The sequence below is a fragment of the Populus alba genome, chromosome 5 (assembly GCF_005239225.2).
Source record: "Populus alba chromosome 5, ASM523922v2, whole genome shotgun sequence".
NCBI lineage: Eukaryota > Viridiplantae > Streptophyta > Magnoliopsida > Malpighiales > Salicaceae > Populus > Populus alba.
In genome coordinates, this window is record NC_133288.1 from 2625002 (window position 1) to 2644775 (window position 19774).

At 36.3% G+C, this 19774-nt stretch overlaps 1 protein-coding gene across 1 annotated transcript; it reads right to left on the minus strand.

Annotated features, from left to right (window-relative positions):
• Positions 1 to 4944: 4944 nt before the first annotated feature.
• Positions 4945 to 19253, minus strand: LOC118057874 (uncharacterized). The gene is given in 12 exon segments (XM_035070599.2): positions 4945 to 5129; positions 5132 to 5174; positions 5371 to 6183; positions 8851 to 9211; positions 9213 to 9580; positions 9700 to 9935; positions 14812 to 15067; positions 15226 to 18057; positions 18340 to 18403; positions 18567 to 18630; positions 18794 to 18857; positions 19049 to 19253. Coding segments are annotated over 8 exon segments (4905 nt in total). The 5' UTR covers positions 18007 to 18057; positions 18340 to 18403; positions 18567 to 18630; positions 18794 to 18857; positions 19049 to 19253; the 3' UTR covers positions 4945 to 5082.
• Between the last annotated feature and the right edge of the window lie 521 nt (positions 19254 to 19774).

A 19774-nucleotide genomic window follows, 5' to 3' on the forward strand; every position in this document is an offset into this window, starting at 1 on the left:
GAACCCAAGTTGAAGCAGATGTGTGTCCATTCTGTCATACCAAGCTCGGGGAGCTTGTTTCAACCCATACAAGGCCTTCTTAAGTAGATACACATGATCTTCTTTATCTTTAACAGCATACCCATCGGGTTGCTCTACAAAGATTTCTTCAGCAAGAAATCCATTCAAGAAGGCAGACTTGACATCAAGTTGGTGAATCTGCCAAGAGTTATGTGTTGCAAGTGTAATGAGAAGTCTAATAGTATCATACCTTGCTACTGGAGCAAAGGTCTCTAGGTAGTCCACACCATATTGTTGAGCATAGCCCTTTACCACCAATCTAGCCTTGTGTTTGCATACTGACCCATCTGAATTGAGTTTTGTTTTGAAAACCCATCTTACACCTATCACCTTGCGATGCTTAGGCCTTTCAATCAGCTGCCATGTTGCATTTTTGTTGATCATTTCCATTTCTGCCTCCATTGCTCTCCTCCATGCTGGAAATTCTTGAGCTTCAGTATAACTGGTTGGTTCTAGGATTGCCATGTTGCATCTTAGGTGAATATCTTCCAATGATCTTGTGCCTCTAACTGGAAAATCATCCACTGATTCATCAGCTACTGGCTGGGGCTAAATGGTGAATGGTTGATCAGAAATCATATTTTTCTGATGTTCCCAATCCCATGTGATTGCTTCATCAACCTTCACATCTCTGCTGAGAATTACCTTCTCTGTTTGTAAGCAAAGAATTCTGTATCCTTTGGTTGTTATTCCATAACCCACAAGAACTCCCTTTTGAGCTTTGTTGTCAAGTTTGCTCCTTTTTGGCTCAGCTATATGATAATAGCATATGCTGCTAAAGATTCGAAGATGATCTACAGCAGGTTTAACACCATTCCAGCCTTCGTATGGTGTCTTGTCCTCCAGTGCTTTGGTTGGAAGTCGGTTCAGCAAGTAAACAGAGGTATTGACTGCCTCTGCCCATAATTTGTTTGGCATTTTCTTTTCAAGTAAGAGACATCTAGCCATCTCCATTACTGTCCTGTTCTTCCTCTCACATACACCATTTTGTTGTGGTGGGAAGTAATACCTCCACCAAGGAAGTATATATATATAAAAGATAGTAATAAAATTATTTCAAAATAATAATTTTTATTTTATTTTTAAAATTTATTTTTGACTTCAATATATTAAAACAATCCAAAAATATCAAAATATTAATTTAAAACAACATAATTTATTTTTTAAAAAATATATTACCCAACTATAACCCGAAACACCTCCTTTGTAAAACAGCCTGCCTCCATTTTCCTCTCTTCACACCCCCCAACCCCCCCCCCAAAAAAAAAAAAAAAAAAAAACACTAAAAAATGAATCATGAAGAATTTGGTGATATAAATTGGGCTTCAATCTCTGGACAATATATGTTAGCGCATTTTTCTTGAAGGAACTCTTATTTCATAGAAAATCAAAATACGTACAGTAGTGTCCAGGTCCTTGGTAGAATCGAAATATTGAGTTATTGCCTCCATATACTTGGCTTCAGTATTTACTGGACGACTTGCAAGTAATCAAAGCTCAAACCAATCCATTATGGTGAGAAGAAGCCTTATATGTATCGTGAAGAGAGCACAACAAGTCTCTTCGCCTACCTATGGCAAACGCCAGTCCTTTAATTTAGCATGACGTGGCTTCCAAGCACAACAATCATAAGGTAATTACAACAAAAATCCTAACGATGTTTTTATTTCCAATTCCAGGCCTCGTCCTTCTTTTTCCCTAGGTGAACGCAGGACGACACCTGCAGAAAAAGAGATGTATCGTGAAGATAAGTGTCAATACGTACTATGATGTCAATGGCCATTTTGCAAAAATATATTGGTGGCCGCTAAAGAAAGCAACAACACAGTCTGATATTCCTCAAGCACTAGCAGCCCTCATGTTAGATAACATTGTAGCTAATATAGAATGGACATCAAACACTGTGCATCCAATCATATGACATGTAAAGTAGATGTACTTACTAATCTTAGAAGCTATAAGGGAACAAATGGTGTTATAATTGGAGATGGTTCATCATTGCAAATTAATGGTATAGGTGATACAAATATAAAACAGATGATCATCATGTTACCATTAAAAAATATTTTATTTGTTCTTGAATTAACAAGAAATCTACTATCATTCAATCAACTAACAACTCAGCAACCTGTACATTGTGAATTTTCTGATGAGAATTTTTGTGTTAATGACAGAACAACAGGGCAAAAATTGATGACAGGAGCATGTAGAGGGGACCTTTACCAGAACACCATATTTTAAGTTGCATAAAACACAAACTAACATACACTAATTTAAGGGTTTTTGGCTCAAAATGCTTTCCTTGGACCAAAAGAAAAATAAGTTTGATCCCAAGACAATTCCATGTGTTTTTGTCGGATACAAGGACAAATACAAAGGCTATAAATGCTTTAAGCCTACGAGTAGAGATTTTTTTATGTCACACCATGTTGTGTTTGATGAAATGATGTTTCTTTATAAAGAGTCGAGATCTATCAAGAAGACTCCTAGGAATTCTGACACCATGTCAGTCGTTGATTCCTGGTTGCCTTGAAGACGGTCAAGAAGACTCCTAGAGAGATAAGGTATTAATCCTCATAAATGGATCAGAGATAAGGAAGTTTCTGTTTGTGATTCTATCAACAAACAATAGAGAAAAAAACACTGGGTGACAAAAGATACAGCTGTTTTGATATTTGTGTATTCAAATTATTGAAAAATATTAAAAAAGTTTAAATTTTTTAAAACAGGACTCGAAAAACATGGTACATGATGAATGTTAGAACTGGGTATCAAAATCACAAATTTTTTTGAAGAGTTCCAGCAATAATGGATTACACAGTGCTTCCATAACGAAAGGATTTAGAAGATCAATGCAAGATATTCTCAGCTACTAACAGTTGTCATCAAGTCGATCAAGACAAATACGTACTAGTTTATTTATAATTAATTGGGACTTGTATAACATTAACGAACGTCTTTTTTTTTTTTTTTTTTTTTTAGAAAAAGAATAAACATCCAGTAAAAAACAATAATAAAAAAAAAGTCTCTAACTGCGAAGTCTAATTTTTCTCTCCTAGCTAACCATGTTTTTTTGTATAGAAAAATATCTCAATGGAAGTGTATTATATATTGGCAAAGACTGTGAATGGCTGAGGTCTATAGTGACATTGGCATTATTAGTTATATAGCAGAGATAAAGAGAGACATTGATAGTCTGTACGTACATGCATGGTTTGGATAAGCCAAGCAAAAACAGATGACGTTTTTTTTTAGAAATGTTTTTGGTAATAATTTAGGGATGTTGTGATAGCAAAGAAGATGTGTGATCTTTTTTCACCACAAAGATTCAAATATCAGATAAGGCTGTGAAAAGTTTTAAATTATCATGAATTTAATTAAAAAAAATTGGATTTTAGCATCACCGATATTCAAGTTTAACCAAATTAATTATAAATTAAATTTGAGACATATCCTAACTAAAATATTCCAGGTACAAATCACCGAATTATCAACCAAGCAAGAATTAATAACAGTGAGCCAAAACCATTTGATGCCTGTAGCACGACAATTCATAATTAATTCATTTCATAGTTGATAGATCTTTTGGGTGATATATATATCCATGATAATATTCTTTTATTTTAGATGATAAGAATATTCTCCTCTCAATTGTTCACCCATCAAATCGAAGGCCATCCTTTCAAACTTCAACTAATAAATATCCGTATTCAAGTTGGTGCCATAACACTATATTTTTTTTCTACAGTTTCTTTAAAGATTTAATTCATAAATGAGAGGGATATGGATGGAGGTGTTTCCTCTTGGATTGGAAATGATTAGGCCGACCGTTATTTTGGGCAGCTAACACAACCATGTCCATATATATATATATATATATATATATATATATATATATATATATATATATATATATATCACTTTCAAAATTGGCAACCCTATCGAAAAAACAAAGAAGAGTGGGGGAGAAGGCAAAATCTGAACGAAGTCTTACGCGGGACTTGGAACCGATACCGCCTAGTCTCCCTCTCCCTCTAGACTCTCCATAACTTCTCACTTCCATGCCTTCAGGTTCTCTCCCTTTGTGCTCATCCATTTACAATTCTATGTACTGTAGTCTTTCTTCTCAAAATTATTATATTATTAATATATATATCATGATGAGCTTTTGCAAGAAAAGTGTTCACTCTTTTTTAGATCTTACAAATCATCCCAATATTAGTGTTAGTAGTATTGGTGCTGAAAAGCCTTCCTGCAAATGTCAAGGTGTTAATTTGCAGTTCTCCCTCTGGATCAGGACTAAGGTTTATCACAGGTTGGATAATATTTTTTAACAAAAAAAAATATACAAGCTTTTCAAATATATTTTTATTTTTATTTAAATTCTAATTATAAATCAAAAGATTTACACATGCATTTAATTAAATACTTTGAGAACCATTTGTGCCAATAAATGTAAAAAATAAAGTATTCATGCATCAATTCGACTTGTCTCGTTGTAGATCAACTATTTTTTTTTAATGCAAAATAATTAATATATAAGTTTTATTGACGTGTTTTTCGACATCAGGTAAGAAATATAACCTTGAATCAAGAAATAGATACTTATATATAATAAATTGTAGTAAATATCATATGTGTTAATAAAATATAAAAAAATATAAAAAAAGTGTTCTACATATAATAGTTTTAAAAAAATTGTAAAGAAAAATTATAAAAAAATATTTAAAGTGTAAAAAATAATATTAAAAAAAAGTGTAAGGAAAAAAATAAAGAAATATTAAAACAATAAAGATAAAAAAATGGTGATAAGTAAATCAAATATAAAATGATAAAAATAACAAGTATAAAAAAAATATTGAAAAAACTTGTTTTCTAAAAAAAAAACCCAAAAATTACAATTTTACCACAAAAAAATTAACAAAATTTACAATTATAATATTTTTACATGAAAACACCATTTATTTATAGTAATTGTAAATCAATGTTTGGGTAGAGTTTTGCTATTTATAGTATTGTATTTTACATTAGACAGTTTTGACGATGAATTATGAAGATCATTAATTGATTTCTCCTGCTCCTCTCTTCTTCTTCTCCCTCCTTTCTTCCTTTCTCTCCTTTTACTTCCAACTCTAGTAGCTGCACAGGGATCGAACCCATCGGTGGAGCAAGCATGTATCTCAAGCTTTTACGATGATGAACTTTCAGCAATTTGAGCTTTCTGAAATAGTTAAATACAAGCAAAATTAGATACCTAGTTAGAACTTATTTCATGGTTTGCAGAAATTGGAATGATTGGTCGGTACTTACCGTTTGTGTAGACAACTGTTGTATTGTGGTGTTAATATTTCGACCCCGGAATCCTTTATTGAAATCAACTCTCCGCAGCTTGGGAGTGCTCAGTGCTCCGTTGGAGAAAAACTTCATCTCAGGACAGTGTTCGACAGTTACTTCTACCAGAGATGGGAAATCAAAGCTGTGTTTTTCTGAGCAAAAGCTAGTTAGGCTTGGTAAACGATGAAGCACTAATGTTTCTAATTTGCTGAAGACAATCTCATCTTTTATTCCCTCTCCCTCGTTTGCTACTATTTCGGTAACCATACTGCAGTAGTTTATACTCATTCTTGTGAGTTGCGCCAGACTTTTTGCTGTTGTGGATGTCACCAATTTTACTAATCTTTCGCAATTCCACACATCCAAAGTTGTTAGATTTTGGAAAGAAGCACGCGACGGAGCTAAATAAATCAAACTGCCGCAATCCTCTACCCTTAGAGTTTCAAGAGTCTGCAGAGCTTGGTCCAGTTGGGAATTGCTCTTCCATAAATGCTCTAGGCAATGAAGATATCTCAACTCTATGTGTCGTATCGGTGAAAGAACTGTTGCATGCTCCTCCATACCAACAAGTCTAGACGGGAGGAACTCTTTGAACGTACCACCTTCCACATTAAGTCTTTCCATATTAGGGAACCTTGGAAGGAGATCAAATAGAAAAGTTGCATGTGCATCACCAAAGCAAAATATTAGCTCGAGAACTTTGAGTTTGTGAAAGAAGTATTGAGGACATTTCAATAATGCCGATGCATCCTTGCTTTCCAAACAGAAATCCTCCAAGTTGGGGAAGATCTGAGAACCAATCAAAAGAAAGCATGCTTGACTTGACGTTTTATTAACAAGTTTATAGCTGTGCATAGAAAGATCAACTGAACACTTGACTAAATGAATTGTGCCACGTGAGCTCTGGCTTCAGTTTTGTAATGTTATGAATGCAAAAGCTTTGTCAATCTTTCAATAAGAATTTTCTTTCAGCATAGGGGCAGTGGATTTTAGATTGAACACATCATACAACATGTATCCCTCAAAAGAAGTCATCAGGCTTCATTAATTCACCAAATATTGGGATGTCAACCAAATTCACCTTGCTTGAATGGAAACATAATTAATCATAACAGTGATCATAACAGTAAGATTAATTCATAGTTATTACGGATTTAAACTTAAATGATTGATTTTCAGTGTGTTGAATTTGTTAATTGATTTATTTAATTGATTTGTTATGGGTTAAGAAATTTATTTAAACTTTACTAGAAAATCTGGTTAAATTGGTCTCGAGGTTGAAGATGATAAAATTTTATTTTGGTTCTTGATTAATGAAAATTAGAGTTTAGTCCCTCAACTTTAAAAAATAATAATTTGACCTCTGAAATGTATTTTGCAATTTTGGACAGTATTCTTATGAGATTAAGGATGATGAACCTCTGTTCGATAATTGAATTGTATAATTTTTAGTTTAGTCCCTCTATTTTGGAGATTTACAATTTAGTCCCTACACTTTGAAAAAAATTATAGTTTGGTTCCTAAAATGTAAATTGAGACTCTGGACAGAATTTAATATGGATTATGGGTGAAATTTTAATATGGTTATGTATTTCTGATAATTATAGTTTGGTCATCCAAATTTGGTAAAATTACATTTTGGTCCCTATTTGGGAAAAATTACTGTTTTAGTCCTTAAAATTAGGAGACTAAACCTGGATTCTATTATGCATTGGAATCTTTTATTTGGTTTTTTTTTAGTATATTTCGTATATTTGTTATAGATACTTCTAATAATCCTCAATACGATTTTTGAGTCTTTCATCTAGTATTCATTTTAGTTCTATATTTTATAGGCCAGCGAGATAATTTTTAATATACATGTAATATAAATAAATATGTATGTTTATTATATAATGATTATGACTAGTTAATTACTTGAATATTTATATATACTGCTTTATTTTTCGAGTACTCGTCTATTTTTGAATTTGTACTCACATTCTGTTAGATTAAATTCTATTTGATATAATATATATTGCTTTGATAATTATATGAATATTTATTATGTCTTAATAATAAGACTTGTCAGTAACTTCATGCTAACAGAGAGTAGTCATGGCTATCAAACCCAACCAAGAAGTTGGGTCCCGGGTTACACGGGTGATCTCGGGTCAACCTAAATCAACTCGGAAAAATTAAAAAATATATATTTTAAGTTCTAATATTTCATATAAAAAAATTAAAAAATAATTCATGTGAATATAAGCTATATATATATATATATTATAAATAATGAAGTTTGAAATTCTTTCAAAAGATTTTTTTATCTCACATTGAAAAGCTATTATATTAATATGTTATCCTTTTAAGTTGAAGTATTTAAACCAAAAATATTTTTTTATCCCACATTTAAAAAACATAATGTTTTTCTTATAAACATAGTGTGTGCGTGTGTATTAAAGGGTTTCAAATCCCACATTGAAAAAATAAAACATTATTCTAATATTTATATAATAAACTTTAAAAGGGTTAATAATTAACTAAAAAAAATACAAAACAAGAGGGGTCTCTGGCTAGAAAAAAAAACACATTTGAAAAAAAAAACGAGTCTCAAGCGGGTTTTGCCGGGTCACCCGAGTCATTAGTCAACCCAATAGATCGACCGGATTTTGAAGAGTTTTTGCTTATCTCGATCTTTTGCCTTACCCAGACCGGTCTAGCCACAAGATCGACTGGGTCCTGGGTTTAATAACCACGAGAGTAGTTAACACAAATGCACAATATTCTGCACACCTAACTAGTGAAAGAGACATTAACGTGTGCCAACTGATCCTCTCACAGCAATTACATTCGAATGTCATCCGGTCATCTTGAAGTGTCATCTAGTCAATGATATGTACTTTATGATAACATGCTTATTGTGTGTTTGTGTCAAGATAAATCGTCTTGCAAAATATTAATATATAAGATGTATATTAAATATTATTTCTTCATTGAGTTAGTTGAATTACATCAGGTTGTTATTTTCTGTTACCAGTAAACTTTGTTAAGTGTTCTTACCTTTTCAGTTTTGGTCACTATTTCTTATTTAATTCGTGAGATTTTTTTTAGTTTTTACTCGATGTTTTAGATGCTCCATTATTACCTTGTTTTAATTAAATTTGGATTTTAATAATATAATGAGTATTATAGATTATTATTTTTTGTTTTAATTATTGATGAGAATTTTTAAACTATTATTTGGTTTTATTAGTTTTGAATAATATAACATTTTGAAAAATTATGAAATGTTGTGTGTTTTTCAATAACTTGTTCTTTTAATATATATTTTTTGAGATCTAGTGTAGGTGGAGTATCTTTACAACACCGTTTTTGCATTGTGATAATAACGGTATAACGGTCTAATGAAAGTTTATGTGAAAATTAGAAAGATGTGGAGCGTGTACGTGCCTGGAATAGGGGTGAGGATCATACCTTCCTAAATGAGAGAAGTGGTTGCTGACCTTCGATGTCCATGTGGTCCTCCCTGCATGGTTCGTGAGAGCACTTTTTTTCTGAAGGAAATATTTCAATTTTCTCACATTTACGCACCCAAAGCTTTTTCAACCTCGGCCATTCTGATGTATGTATTCCTGGATAGAATCTCTTTAGTTCTGGTAATTTCTCAAGAAGCAGATCGGTAACTTTAGGAAACAAAAACTCAGGACCTTCTTCTAGTCCTTCATCCTTTTCAACAATTTCCTCCACTCCACAAGTATCTATCTGAAGCTCTTTAAGTTGTGGAAGGTTTAGGGCTATAGAGGCAGGGAAGAGACTTCTTAGACAAGGACATCCACATCTTTAAGTTATGGAAGGAAAGAATTCCTTGCGGATCCCTATTCCAAACATGCTTCAGCTGTGGAAGATTCCATAGCTGCACATCTCTCAATTGAGTGGCTGTAACAGCAAGTCTTTGTTCCACATTTATGAGCGCTTGGAGATCAAAAATCTCTTCTACTGAATCACAACGAGTTATACGCAGATACTCTAGATTATGGAATCTTCTCAGCATACTGGAAGGGAAAATATTCAGTAAATTCTTTCCACGCCAAACCTGCAGTGTCTTGAGTTTGCAAAAGGAATCAGCACGGAGTTCATTGTGCCATATCACCTTCAAATTATCCATTTCGCCAATTAGAAATACCTCCAAGTCAGGGAATGCAACCTGCAGTAACAATTCCATTCTGTTAATAGATTGCCAACGCCCATAACAAAATATCACCTTTGGGGTAAAACATAGAAACAAAATATCACAAATTAAGCCTGCTTTTGAAATAAAATCACCTTGTCATCGAAGAGAGCTGATTTTGTGTTGTCAGGTTTGCTCATGGCAGGGCCATCCGCACTTGATGGAATGGAAATAAATTCCTTCAGTTCAGGGCAATTCGTTAACCACAGCTCTTTCAGGGAGTGGCATTCAAGCAAGTTAGTGGTGCAGAATCTTGTGAGTTTCGGCAGACCATAGAGCTGTAGGCGGAGTAGTTTAGGGAATAGCATCATTTTGTTAAGAAAGAATCAATCTCATGTTTACGTAATGTATTAGGAAACGTATGCTGTCAAAGATATGTATTCCTATTGTAACTCTTATTCTAGAATTAGCTTAGCACAGTATAGGAAAATAATCTTGTATATAATGCAGCTGTGACAGACTCAATGAATACATAACAGGGTTGGCAATTCCCTTTTTTCCTCTGAAATTTACATGGTATCAGAGCGTGGTTCACCCTAGCTCTCCTTCTCTTGCCGCTCTTTGTCTCTGTTGCTGCCAGCAAACCTAGAAGCCTCTTCTTTCTCATAAAACCATCAGCCACCAACCAAACTCTTGCTTCAATTTTTTTTTGCCGATTGTTCACTACCATGGAACGCGAGCAATTTTCTAAGGAAGGCAGGAATAATGCCTTTGATCCTTTTTTTCTCTACCATTCCGATCATCCGGGATTGGTGCTTGTTTCCAAACCTCTCAATGGTGATAACTACTCTACTTGGTGCAGATCTATGACAATTTCTTTAAACGCTAAAAATAAATTGGGATTTATAGATGGGACAGTACAAATACCATCAGCCATCAACCAGCCAGATGATCATGCTTTATGGAAAAGATGCAACGACATGATTTTATCATGGATTCTCAACTCAATTACACCAGAACTTTCCGACAGTGTTATATATTCAACTACAGCACAAGAAGTTTGGGAGGATCTTCGAGATCGTTTTTCTCAAAGTAACGCTCCTCGTATTTTTCAGATTGAGAGAGACATAGCTTGTGTTTCTCAAGCTCAGATGACAGTTGCAGCGTATTATACAAAACTGAAGGGATTGTGGGATGAATTGGGATCTTACAACGGAACTGTTTGTTCTTGTGGAGCAGATCATAAGCGACGACAATTGATGCAATTTCTCATGGGATTAAATGAATCTTACAAGGCAATTCGGGGGTAGATTCTACTGCTGAATCCTTTACCTGATGTTCGTCAGGCTTATGCTTCCATTGTTCAAGAAGAAAAGCAACGCAGCTTAGGTGATACACATGATACAACAAAAACCGCAGCCATGGCAGTTCAACGAAATGCACCCTGGCTTTTCGATCAGGTCAAGGGGTTACCTCCCGCTCCAATTCCTATAATCGTAAGCCACTGCACTGCACATACTGTGACAGTGACCATCATGTGCGAGATACATGTTGGAAATAGCATGGATATCCACCAGGTCACCCAAAGCATAAAGCCAACAGATTCAACAAGTCTGGAAGTCGTCAACATTACAACAAACCTGCACAACCTTCAGCTAATTACATCAAGGAAGGTCCCACGATGGAAGAGAAGCATTCGGTGATGAATGGACTCTCTGATTTACAATTCCAGCAGATATTGTCTATCATGAACAATACAGGAAATGCTCAAACCACTGTTCCTCAAGCAAATGCTGCAGAAACCACTCCAGGTTTGTTACAAACACCAGTTATTATGCCAAGTCGATTGATTCTCGACAGTGGTGCCACTGACCATATTACTTCTTCTCCGAATCTGCTTGTCAATAGTCGGCAGAACATTACTTTGCCACCAGTTATTATGCCAAGTGGAGAACGGGCTCCAATTACATCTACCAGGACTTTACATTTGAATTCTGTTATTTCTCTAAAAAATGTGCTTGGTGTGCCATCTTTTAAGGTGGATTTGATGTCCATAAGTCGAATTACAAAAGGACTTAATTGTTCAGTAACCTTTTTTTCCCTATTGGTGTGTTTTACAGGACTTGGCGACGAAGACGACGATTGGTTTGGGTAAACAACGAGGCGGACTTTATTACTTGGTTGCATTAGCATCAACACCACCAACACCAAAATACCAACCCTCTGCATCTGCTGCCATTGCTACCCAATCATCTCATTCTCATGTCATCTCCTCCACCGATTTGTGGCATCGCCGATTAGGGCATTTATCTTCCTCTAGATTACATTTTATGGCAAAAACTTTACTCAATTTTCCTTTTAAATCCCAAGATGCTTGTGATATTTGTGCACTTTCAAAACAATGTCGTCTTCCCTTTTATGCTAGTTCAATTTCCTCAATTCGACCATTTGAATTAATTCATTGTGATATTTGGGGGCCTTATAAAATTCCTTCTCTTTCTGGTGCTAAATATTTTTTGACAATTGTGGATGATTACTCTCGATTTACATGGGTTTTTTTTATGCATCACAAACATGAAACACAAAATTTACTCATCAATTTCTTTTCCTTTGTCAAAACTCAATTTAATGCATCCATCGCAAATATTCGCGTCGATAATGGGGGGAATTTTTTTCTATGCAGAATTTTTTCCGCCGACATGGCACAACTTATCAACACTCTTGCGTTTATACGCCCCAACAAAATGGGGTCGTCGAGCGTAAACATCGTCATATCCTTGAGTCTGCACGTGCTCTTCGTTTTCAAGCTCACCTCCCCTTGCATTTTTGGGCAGAATGCGTCCTTACTGCTGTCCATTTAATCAATCGTTTGCCCACACCACTTCTTTCCCATAAAACCCCTTTTGAAAAACTTTACAACAAGGTTCCAAATTACTCCCATCTCAAAGTTTTTGGTTGCCTTGCATATGCTACTGAAGTGCACGCTACACATAAATTTGCTCCTCGAGCTGCACGATGTGTTTTTCTCGGGTACCCAGTCGGCCAAAAAGCTTATAAACTCTACAACCTTACCACCCATAAATTTCTCACCAGCCGCGACATTGTCTTTCATGAACATATTTTTCCCTATCAATCACCCCCTACCATTCTTGCACCTCCCATACCATCAACTGAATCCACAACTGCCACACCAGTCATTCCCCTTTCCATCTCCGATCTTCCTTCAGCAGACTTCCCAGTCCCCTCCTCAGCGTCTTCCACCCCAGTCCCTCCGTCCTCTCCCTACAATGTGCCCCTATCACCACCTATCCTTCCTATGCAGCCTCTACGTCGTTCCCAGCGGCATCACAGCCCTCCTCGTGCTTTACGTGATTATGTTTGCAACCAAGTAACGTCTCCCAAACCAACGCTGCCTTCATCGTCCAGTCCCACCACAGGTACAAGGTATCCTCTTTGTAATTTCATTTCTTATCACCGCTACTCACCACAGCACAGGTCCTTTGTTGCCACCATTAGTCAGGACATTGAGCCCCGCTCATACACTGAAGCTGCCTCCCTTCCACAATGGCACAATGCCATGCAAACTGAGCTCACAACATTAGAAGCTAACCAGACTTGGTCCCTCACATCTCTCCCTCTTGGCAAGACTGCCATTGGATGTCGCTGGATATACAAAGTCAAACGCCATTCAGATGGCACCATTGAGTGTCATAAAGCTCGGTTAGTGGCCAAGGGTTACACACAGCTGGAAGGTATTGATTTCCATGACACATTCTCTCCTACTGCCAAAAATGATTACCGTCCGCTGTTTATTGGCTTTAGCAGCAGCACATAATTGGTCCCTCCACCAACTAGATGTACACAATGCTTTCCTTCATGGTGATCTTCATGAAGAAATTTATATGTGTCCACCTCCTGGTCTTCAGCGACAGGGGGAGAACTTGGTATGTCGCCTCAACAAGTCATTGTATGGATTAAAGCAAGCGTCTCGCCAATGGTTTGCCAAATTCTCTGCAGCTATTCAAGCTGCCGGATATGTTCAGTCTAAAGCAGATTATTCATTGTTCACATGTCGCAATGGTAAATCTTTCACTGCATTATTGATATATGTTGACGACATTCTCATCACAGGTAATGACCTCAAAGCTATATCCACTCTTAAGAACTTTTTGCACAGTCGTTTTCGCATTAAGGATTTGGGTGATTTGAAGTATTTTCTGGGCATTGAGGTCTCTCGATCAAAAAAAGGTATTTCTATCTCACAACGGAAATACGCTTTGGAAATTCTGAAGGATGGTGGGGTTTTGGGTGCTAAACCCGTGAATTTTCCTATGGAACAAAACACAAAACTCTCTGATGTAGGTGACTTGCTTAAAAATCCATCTCAGTTTAGAAGACTTGTGGGGCGCCTAATTTACTTGACTATTACACGACCGGATATCATGTATTCTGTACATGTGCTAAGTCGTTTTATGCATGCCCCACGCAAACCACACATGGACGCTGCCTTGCGTGTGTTGCGTTACCTGAAAGGTGCTCTAGGTCAGGGTTTGTTTTTCTCTTCTCAAAATGGTATGTCTCTGCGAGCTTTTTGTGATTCGGATTGGGCTGGTTGCCCAATGACTCGGAGATCAACTACAGGTTATTGTGTTTTCTTGGGTTCTTCGCTTGTTTCTTGGCGAATGAAAAGACAGAAGACAGTATCACTCTCCTCAGCAGAAGCCGAATACAGAGCTATGGCAAGTACATGTTGTGAGTTATCTTGGTTACGATCATTGTTGAAAGACCTACAGATATTGCACCCGAAACCAGCATTACTACACTGCGACAACAAAGCAGCTTTACACATAGCATCTAATTCAGTTTTTCATGAGAGAACCAGACATATAGAAATGGATTGTCACTTCATTCGGGACAAAATACAGGATGGTTCGATCATGACTAAATTTGTTACTTCAGCAGAACAGCTTGCGGATGTCTTCACTAAACCATTGGGAAAGGAGAGCTTCTCCACCATGATTCGCAAGTTGGGAGTTCTTGACATCCACTCTCCAACTTGAGGGGGAGTGTTAAGAAAGAATCAATCTCATGTTTACGTAATGTATTAGGAAACGTATGCTGTCAAAGATATGTATTCCTATTGTAACTCTTATTCTAGAATTAGCTTAGCACAGTATAGGAAAATAATCTTGTATATAATGCAGCTGTGACAGACTCAATGAATACATAACAGGGTTGGCAATTCCCTTTTTTCCTCTGAAATTTACACATTTTGCCTTCTCCGATTCTTTCTGGAACAACTATTTCTTCCATGGACTCGCAATTCCGTATTTCAAGACTTTGGAGTTGAGCAAGACTTTCGACCATAGAAGATGTCAATAAATAGTTTAAATTACTACAATTATCCACATCAATGCTTGCTAAGTTTTTAACACAGGGAGGCTGCACAGCAGGTTGGTCGTGCCATATCTTTTCCACTTTGATGGAGGAGAGCTTCAGGTCCTCCAAATTGGGGAATAAAATCTGCATGCACGTATTTTGTTTTATTAAGTTCTTTTTATTTTTCAGCGAGATAAAAAAAATAAATGAAAGCCCTTAATTTGTCTACTCATGAGAATGGGTTTTTATTTTTTGAGGTTAAAAGGACAAATAATAGCTTGTTAAAAGAAAGCAAACCAGACCTTTGTATTGAAAAGTGACATGGAAGTCCCAACCTCATTCCCCGCAACAATTTCTTTTGACCTCCCATCACTTGCTAATAGCTTCTGCCTTCTATTAGAGTGAAAGCTTGAAAACTGAGGCAGACGTTGCAGTGTCAGTCTACGTAATTGAGTGAACTCTATCGGTTCACCGTCAGCAGTATCATTCTCACTTTCTTCAGCAACAACCTCTTCCATGATCTTGCAATCAATTATTGTGATTTCTTCAAGTCGCACAAGTCTTCTTGCCATGGAGACTGAAAATAAATTCTTCAACCTATGACAACTTTCTACCTTCAAAATTCTCAAGTTTCCAAGCGACTCTGCCATAAGTTGGCCATGGCAGATCATCTCCAAGTTATCCAAATTTTCAAGAAACAGTGAGTCCAAGTTCAGAAAAGCAGTTCGAGGACCCATCCTCATCGAGTTGATGATATATTGAACTCCAGGACAATTTTCGACGTGAAGATGCTTCAGCTGACAGAAATCTTCCCCGTCCAAGTCATTGAGGATACTCTTAACACCATTCAGTTCTTGCAAATGAAGTTCTTCAGTGATCTTCAGCAGCGTGTTCACCCCCTCCTCCAACTGAATAACTGTATCGAGCTTGAGTTTCAAAGTTCTTGGGGTTGCATCCTTAACAGACCAGTCCCACCCATCTCCAATAAATATTCTGAACCTTTCCAACTTTTGAAAGCACAAAACCAAGTCCTTGGGTATATGATCTGCATCTGTAATTTGCATGTCTAAGGTAATTAAGTTTGCCAGAAGCTTCAATTCTGACAGGCAAGCATTGTTTCTTTCACTGCTTGGTCCTTCAGCCTCCCATTTCAGAAAGCTGTTTCCCATATATAAATCTTCTAGCCGGGTCAAGGAAGAAAGGACATTTGGTGATATTACTTCAAGCCTTTCACAATTGCTCAAATCTAGAAGTAGCAGACGAGTCAATTTTCCTATTTCTCTTGGCAAACAAACAATATCAGAACTGTTTAAGCTGAGAACTTTCAACTTCTGTAGCTCTCCAACTACAGATATATCTTCCAAAACACAATGATCCAAACACAGCGTTTGAAGGTTCTCAAGAAATTGAAGTGACGAAGGCAGTGGTGAAAGATTAACTTCTGTAAGACCCAAGACTTTAAGCTCCTTCATTTCTCTGACAAAGTTATCTGGTATTTGCAGTGAGGGATCCTTGTTTAGCAGTATAAACGACCTGAGATTTGGACATTCTAATATTGCAGGAAGATCAGGAATTTTCCGGTAAGGCGAAGAGATTCCACTGCACTGTTGAAGCACATCATTGGTTGGCCATTCTTTGAGTTCATCTGTCACAACAAGCACTTGGTGGTCCCTTGATGCAACATCGATGGCAAAACTTTGAACAACATCATGCATTTTCACGCTTCCATCATTGTCACCTTCTAGCAACAAACAAGAGGCTTTAAGCTCATCCACCAATGTATGCAGTCTGTTTCTTGTTTCTTCCAATGTGGAACGTCCCTTAAACAAATCCAAGCCTATACCATACCTTAACAAGTTTGAGATTAAAATATTATTAGATCGTAATTGCCCACAAAGCAAGAACAATGACTTGATTTCAATACCTCTCAAATTTTGGTAACTCAGTTCTAGACACGACGAGTAAACTCGTTCGTCAATTTCATCTTTACCAAACCTTGTTAGCTGTTTCAAGGCGTCCTTCCAAGCATATAAATCTTTGTTTTTCAGTGCCCTCGCAACTGTAGCAAGTAAAATCGGCAAACCTGCGCATCTTTCGGCTACTTCAGCAGCAACAAGTTGTAGACTAGGATTTTTAACAGTAACCCCCACCATCTTTTCGAAAAAATTCCATGCTTCACTTGCAGGCAAAAATTGAATCGGGAAATTTTTGTTTGCACCCATCTCGCGAGACAGTACATATTCATTTCTTGAAGACATGAGTATCTTGCATCCTTCGTGAGGAATTCCAACATCCTCCAATTTAAGTTCTTTCCAAATATCATCAAGAATTACAAGTACTCTAGTCACTTTCTTCAATCCCTCGCATAGTTGACTTGCCCTTCCTTTATCAGTCTCTGCATCCAATTTGAGTCCTAGCCCATCTGCTATTTCACCTTGAATTCTTCTGATGTCTGGAGTATGTGACACAAGTGCCAGAACCACCTTATCGAACAGCCTACCCTCCTTGACTTGTTCAGCAACCTTCAACACAAGTGTGGTCTTCCCCAAACCACCCATCCCATATACCCCAACCATGTTCACGGCACCATCCTTCAATGCATCCACAATAGCATTTACTACAGAATCTCTTGATTCAAAGGCCTCATAATCCTTGACAGGCCCTATACCCGATGGAGCAGCACGGTAAGAAACCCTAGCAAATTCCCCTTTTTTCTGGAGATCAGCAACAACCGTCAACTCCTTCTTCGCTGCTTTACCCAACCGATAACGTATCTTTAGATCAGGACACAAACCCATGAAGTACTTCTTACTTGATTCATCTCCAACAACACCACCTCCCCCTTCAATGACCCCATCAACACTTCCCAGCCAGTTCTCAACGTCAACTTCAATCTCTTCCCCTTTACTTCTAGCCTCCTCTATAGAATGAATCACCCTTGTTTTTGCATCTGTCAGCTTCTTAACTTCATTTTTTAAGTTCTGAATATTGGTATTGCAATCAATTACATAACCAATCTGTCTCTTAATGGGAACAACTAACAGCTCAGCAACTTTGGCTACAATAGAAATCACAATTTCCATGTCCAATGAAACTTAACTCTTCTTCTTGTCTGGAATCAAGCAATCAAGGAACTGCAATGAACAAATTAAATCAGAAGGAAACTTTTCAAATCTTCAGGAACTAAATCAGAAATGAACAGCAAAAAGATTTCTTTGTTGCAAGTCAACTAACATTAATAAAGCAAAAACAACACAAATAATAAACAAGCAGCAAAGCAGAGGCTTTTCAAAAGTATAAAGTAACAAAGAAAGAAAGAAAGAAAGCAATCAAGATGAATAGCAAATTAACATCAAGGGGTCTCTGGAATCAAGTGATAAAAATAGAAAAAAGGAAAAGTCCTTAAGCAACCATACCTCTTGGTTTCAGCTAATCAACAGAGCAGTGACTTCAGACCAGTGAACAGAGGTGCAAATATTACTAGAGATTAAAAACAGATGAGGTTTATCAGCAGTGAGAAAGCAAGGGAATCAAGTGATAAAAATTAGCATCAAGAGGTCTCTGGAATCAAATTAACATCAAGGGGTCTCTGAAATCAAGTGATAAAAATTAGAAAAAAGGAAAAGTCTTTAAGCAAGCATACCTCTTGGTTTCAGCTAATCAACAAAGCAGTGACTTCAGACCAGTGAGCAGAGGTGCAAATATTACTGCAGATTAAAAACAGATGAGGTTTATCAGCAGTGAAAAAGCAAGGGAATCAAGTGATAAAAATTAACATCAAGAGGTCTCTGGAATCAAATTAACATCAAGGGGTCTCTGAAATCAAGTGATAAAAATTAGAAAAAAGGAAAAGTCTTTAAGCAAGCATACCTCTTGGTTTCAGCTAATCAACAAAGCAGTGACTTCAGACCAGTGAGCAGAGGTGCAAATATTACTGCAGATTATAAACAGCTGAGGTTTATCAGCAGTGAGAAAGCAAGGGAACGGATAAGAGCAACAGTGGATGGCTTAATAATTATTCTCTGTATAGTTGAAAGAGCGCATCTTTCCTTCATAAAGAGAGTGGGAAAAAAAGAAAAAGAACAACTTGACTCGCTACAGAATCAGCCACTTTGGAGAACTAACCGATTGAACTCTGCCGAATCAGCAAGTGCACAACATCCATAAACAGTGAGGAACAACTTGGCTTGCTGCATTGCTACAGAAACTAGGGGCACACTTTGGAGAACTAACCAATTGAACTCTGCCAAGTCCTTGATTATGGAGAAAAATGAAATCTTTGATAGTTTTTGAAAAATCTGTATTTTATAATTAAAAAAATTATTAATTAAATATAAAAAAATTATCCCAACTAATTAAATTGAAAATATTAATCTAAAAAAATAAGAAAGCAACAAGAAAAATTGAAAAAAAAAACTGAAATAGTACTTAATTTAAATCTAAAAATGAAAAAAGCTAGCAAGCTAATTAGTTTTTAATAATAAAGCTCTTTCAATCTAGTAATCAGATAAAATATATATATATATATATATATATATATATATATATATATATCTTTTTTATTATACTGAATGTGAAATTTTTCTTGACTGATCAGAACTGGGAAAAAGTAGCACTGGTGGATTATATTAAGTAGGGAGAGGCATGGATTGATTAGCAGACAAAGATCTAAATAATACTAATATTAATAAAGCAAAAACAACACAAATAATAAACAAGCAGCAAAGCAGAGGCTTTTCAAGAGCATAAAGTAACAAAGAAAGAAAGAAAGCAATCAAGATGAAAAGCATAAATAATAAACAGCTTTTCAAAAGCATAAAGTAACAAAGAAAGATAGATAGAAAGCAATCA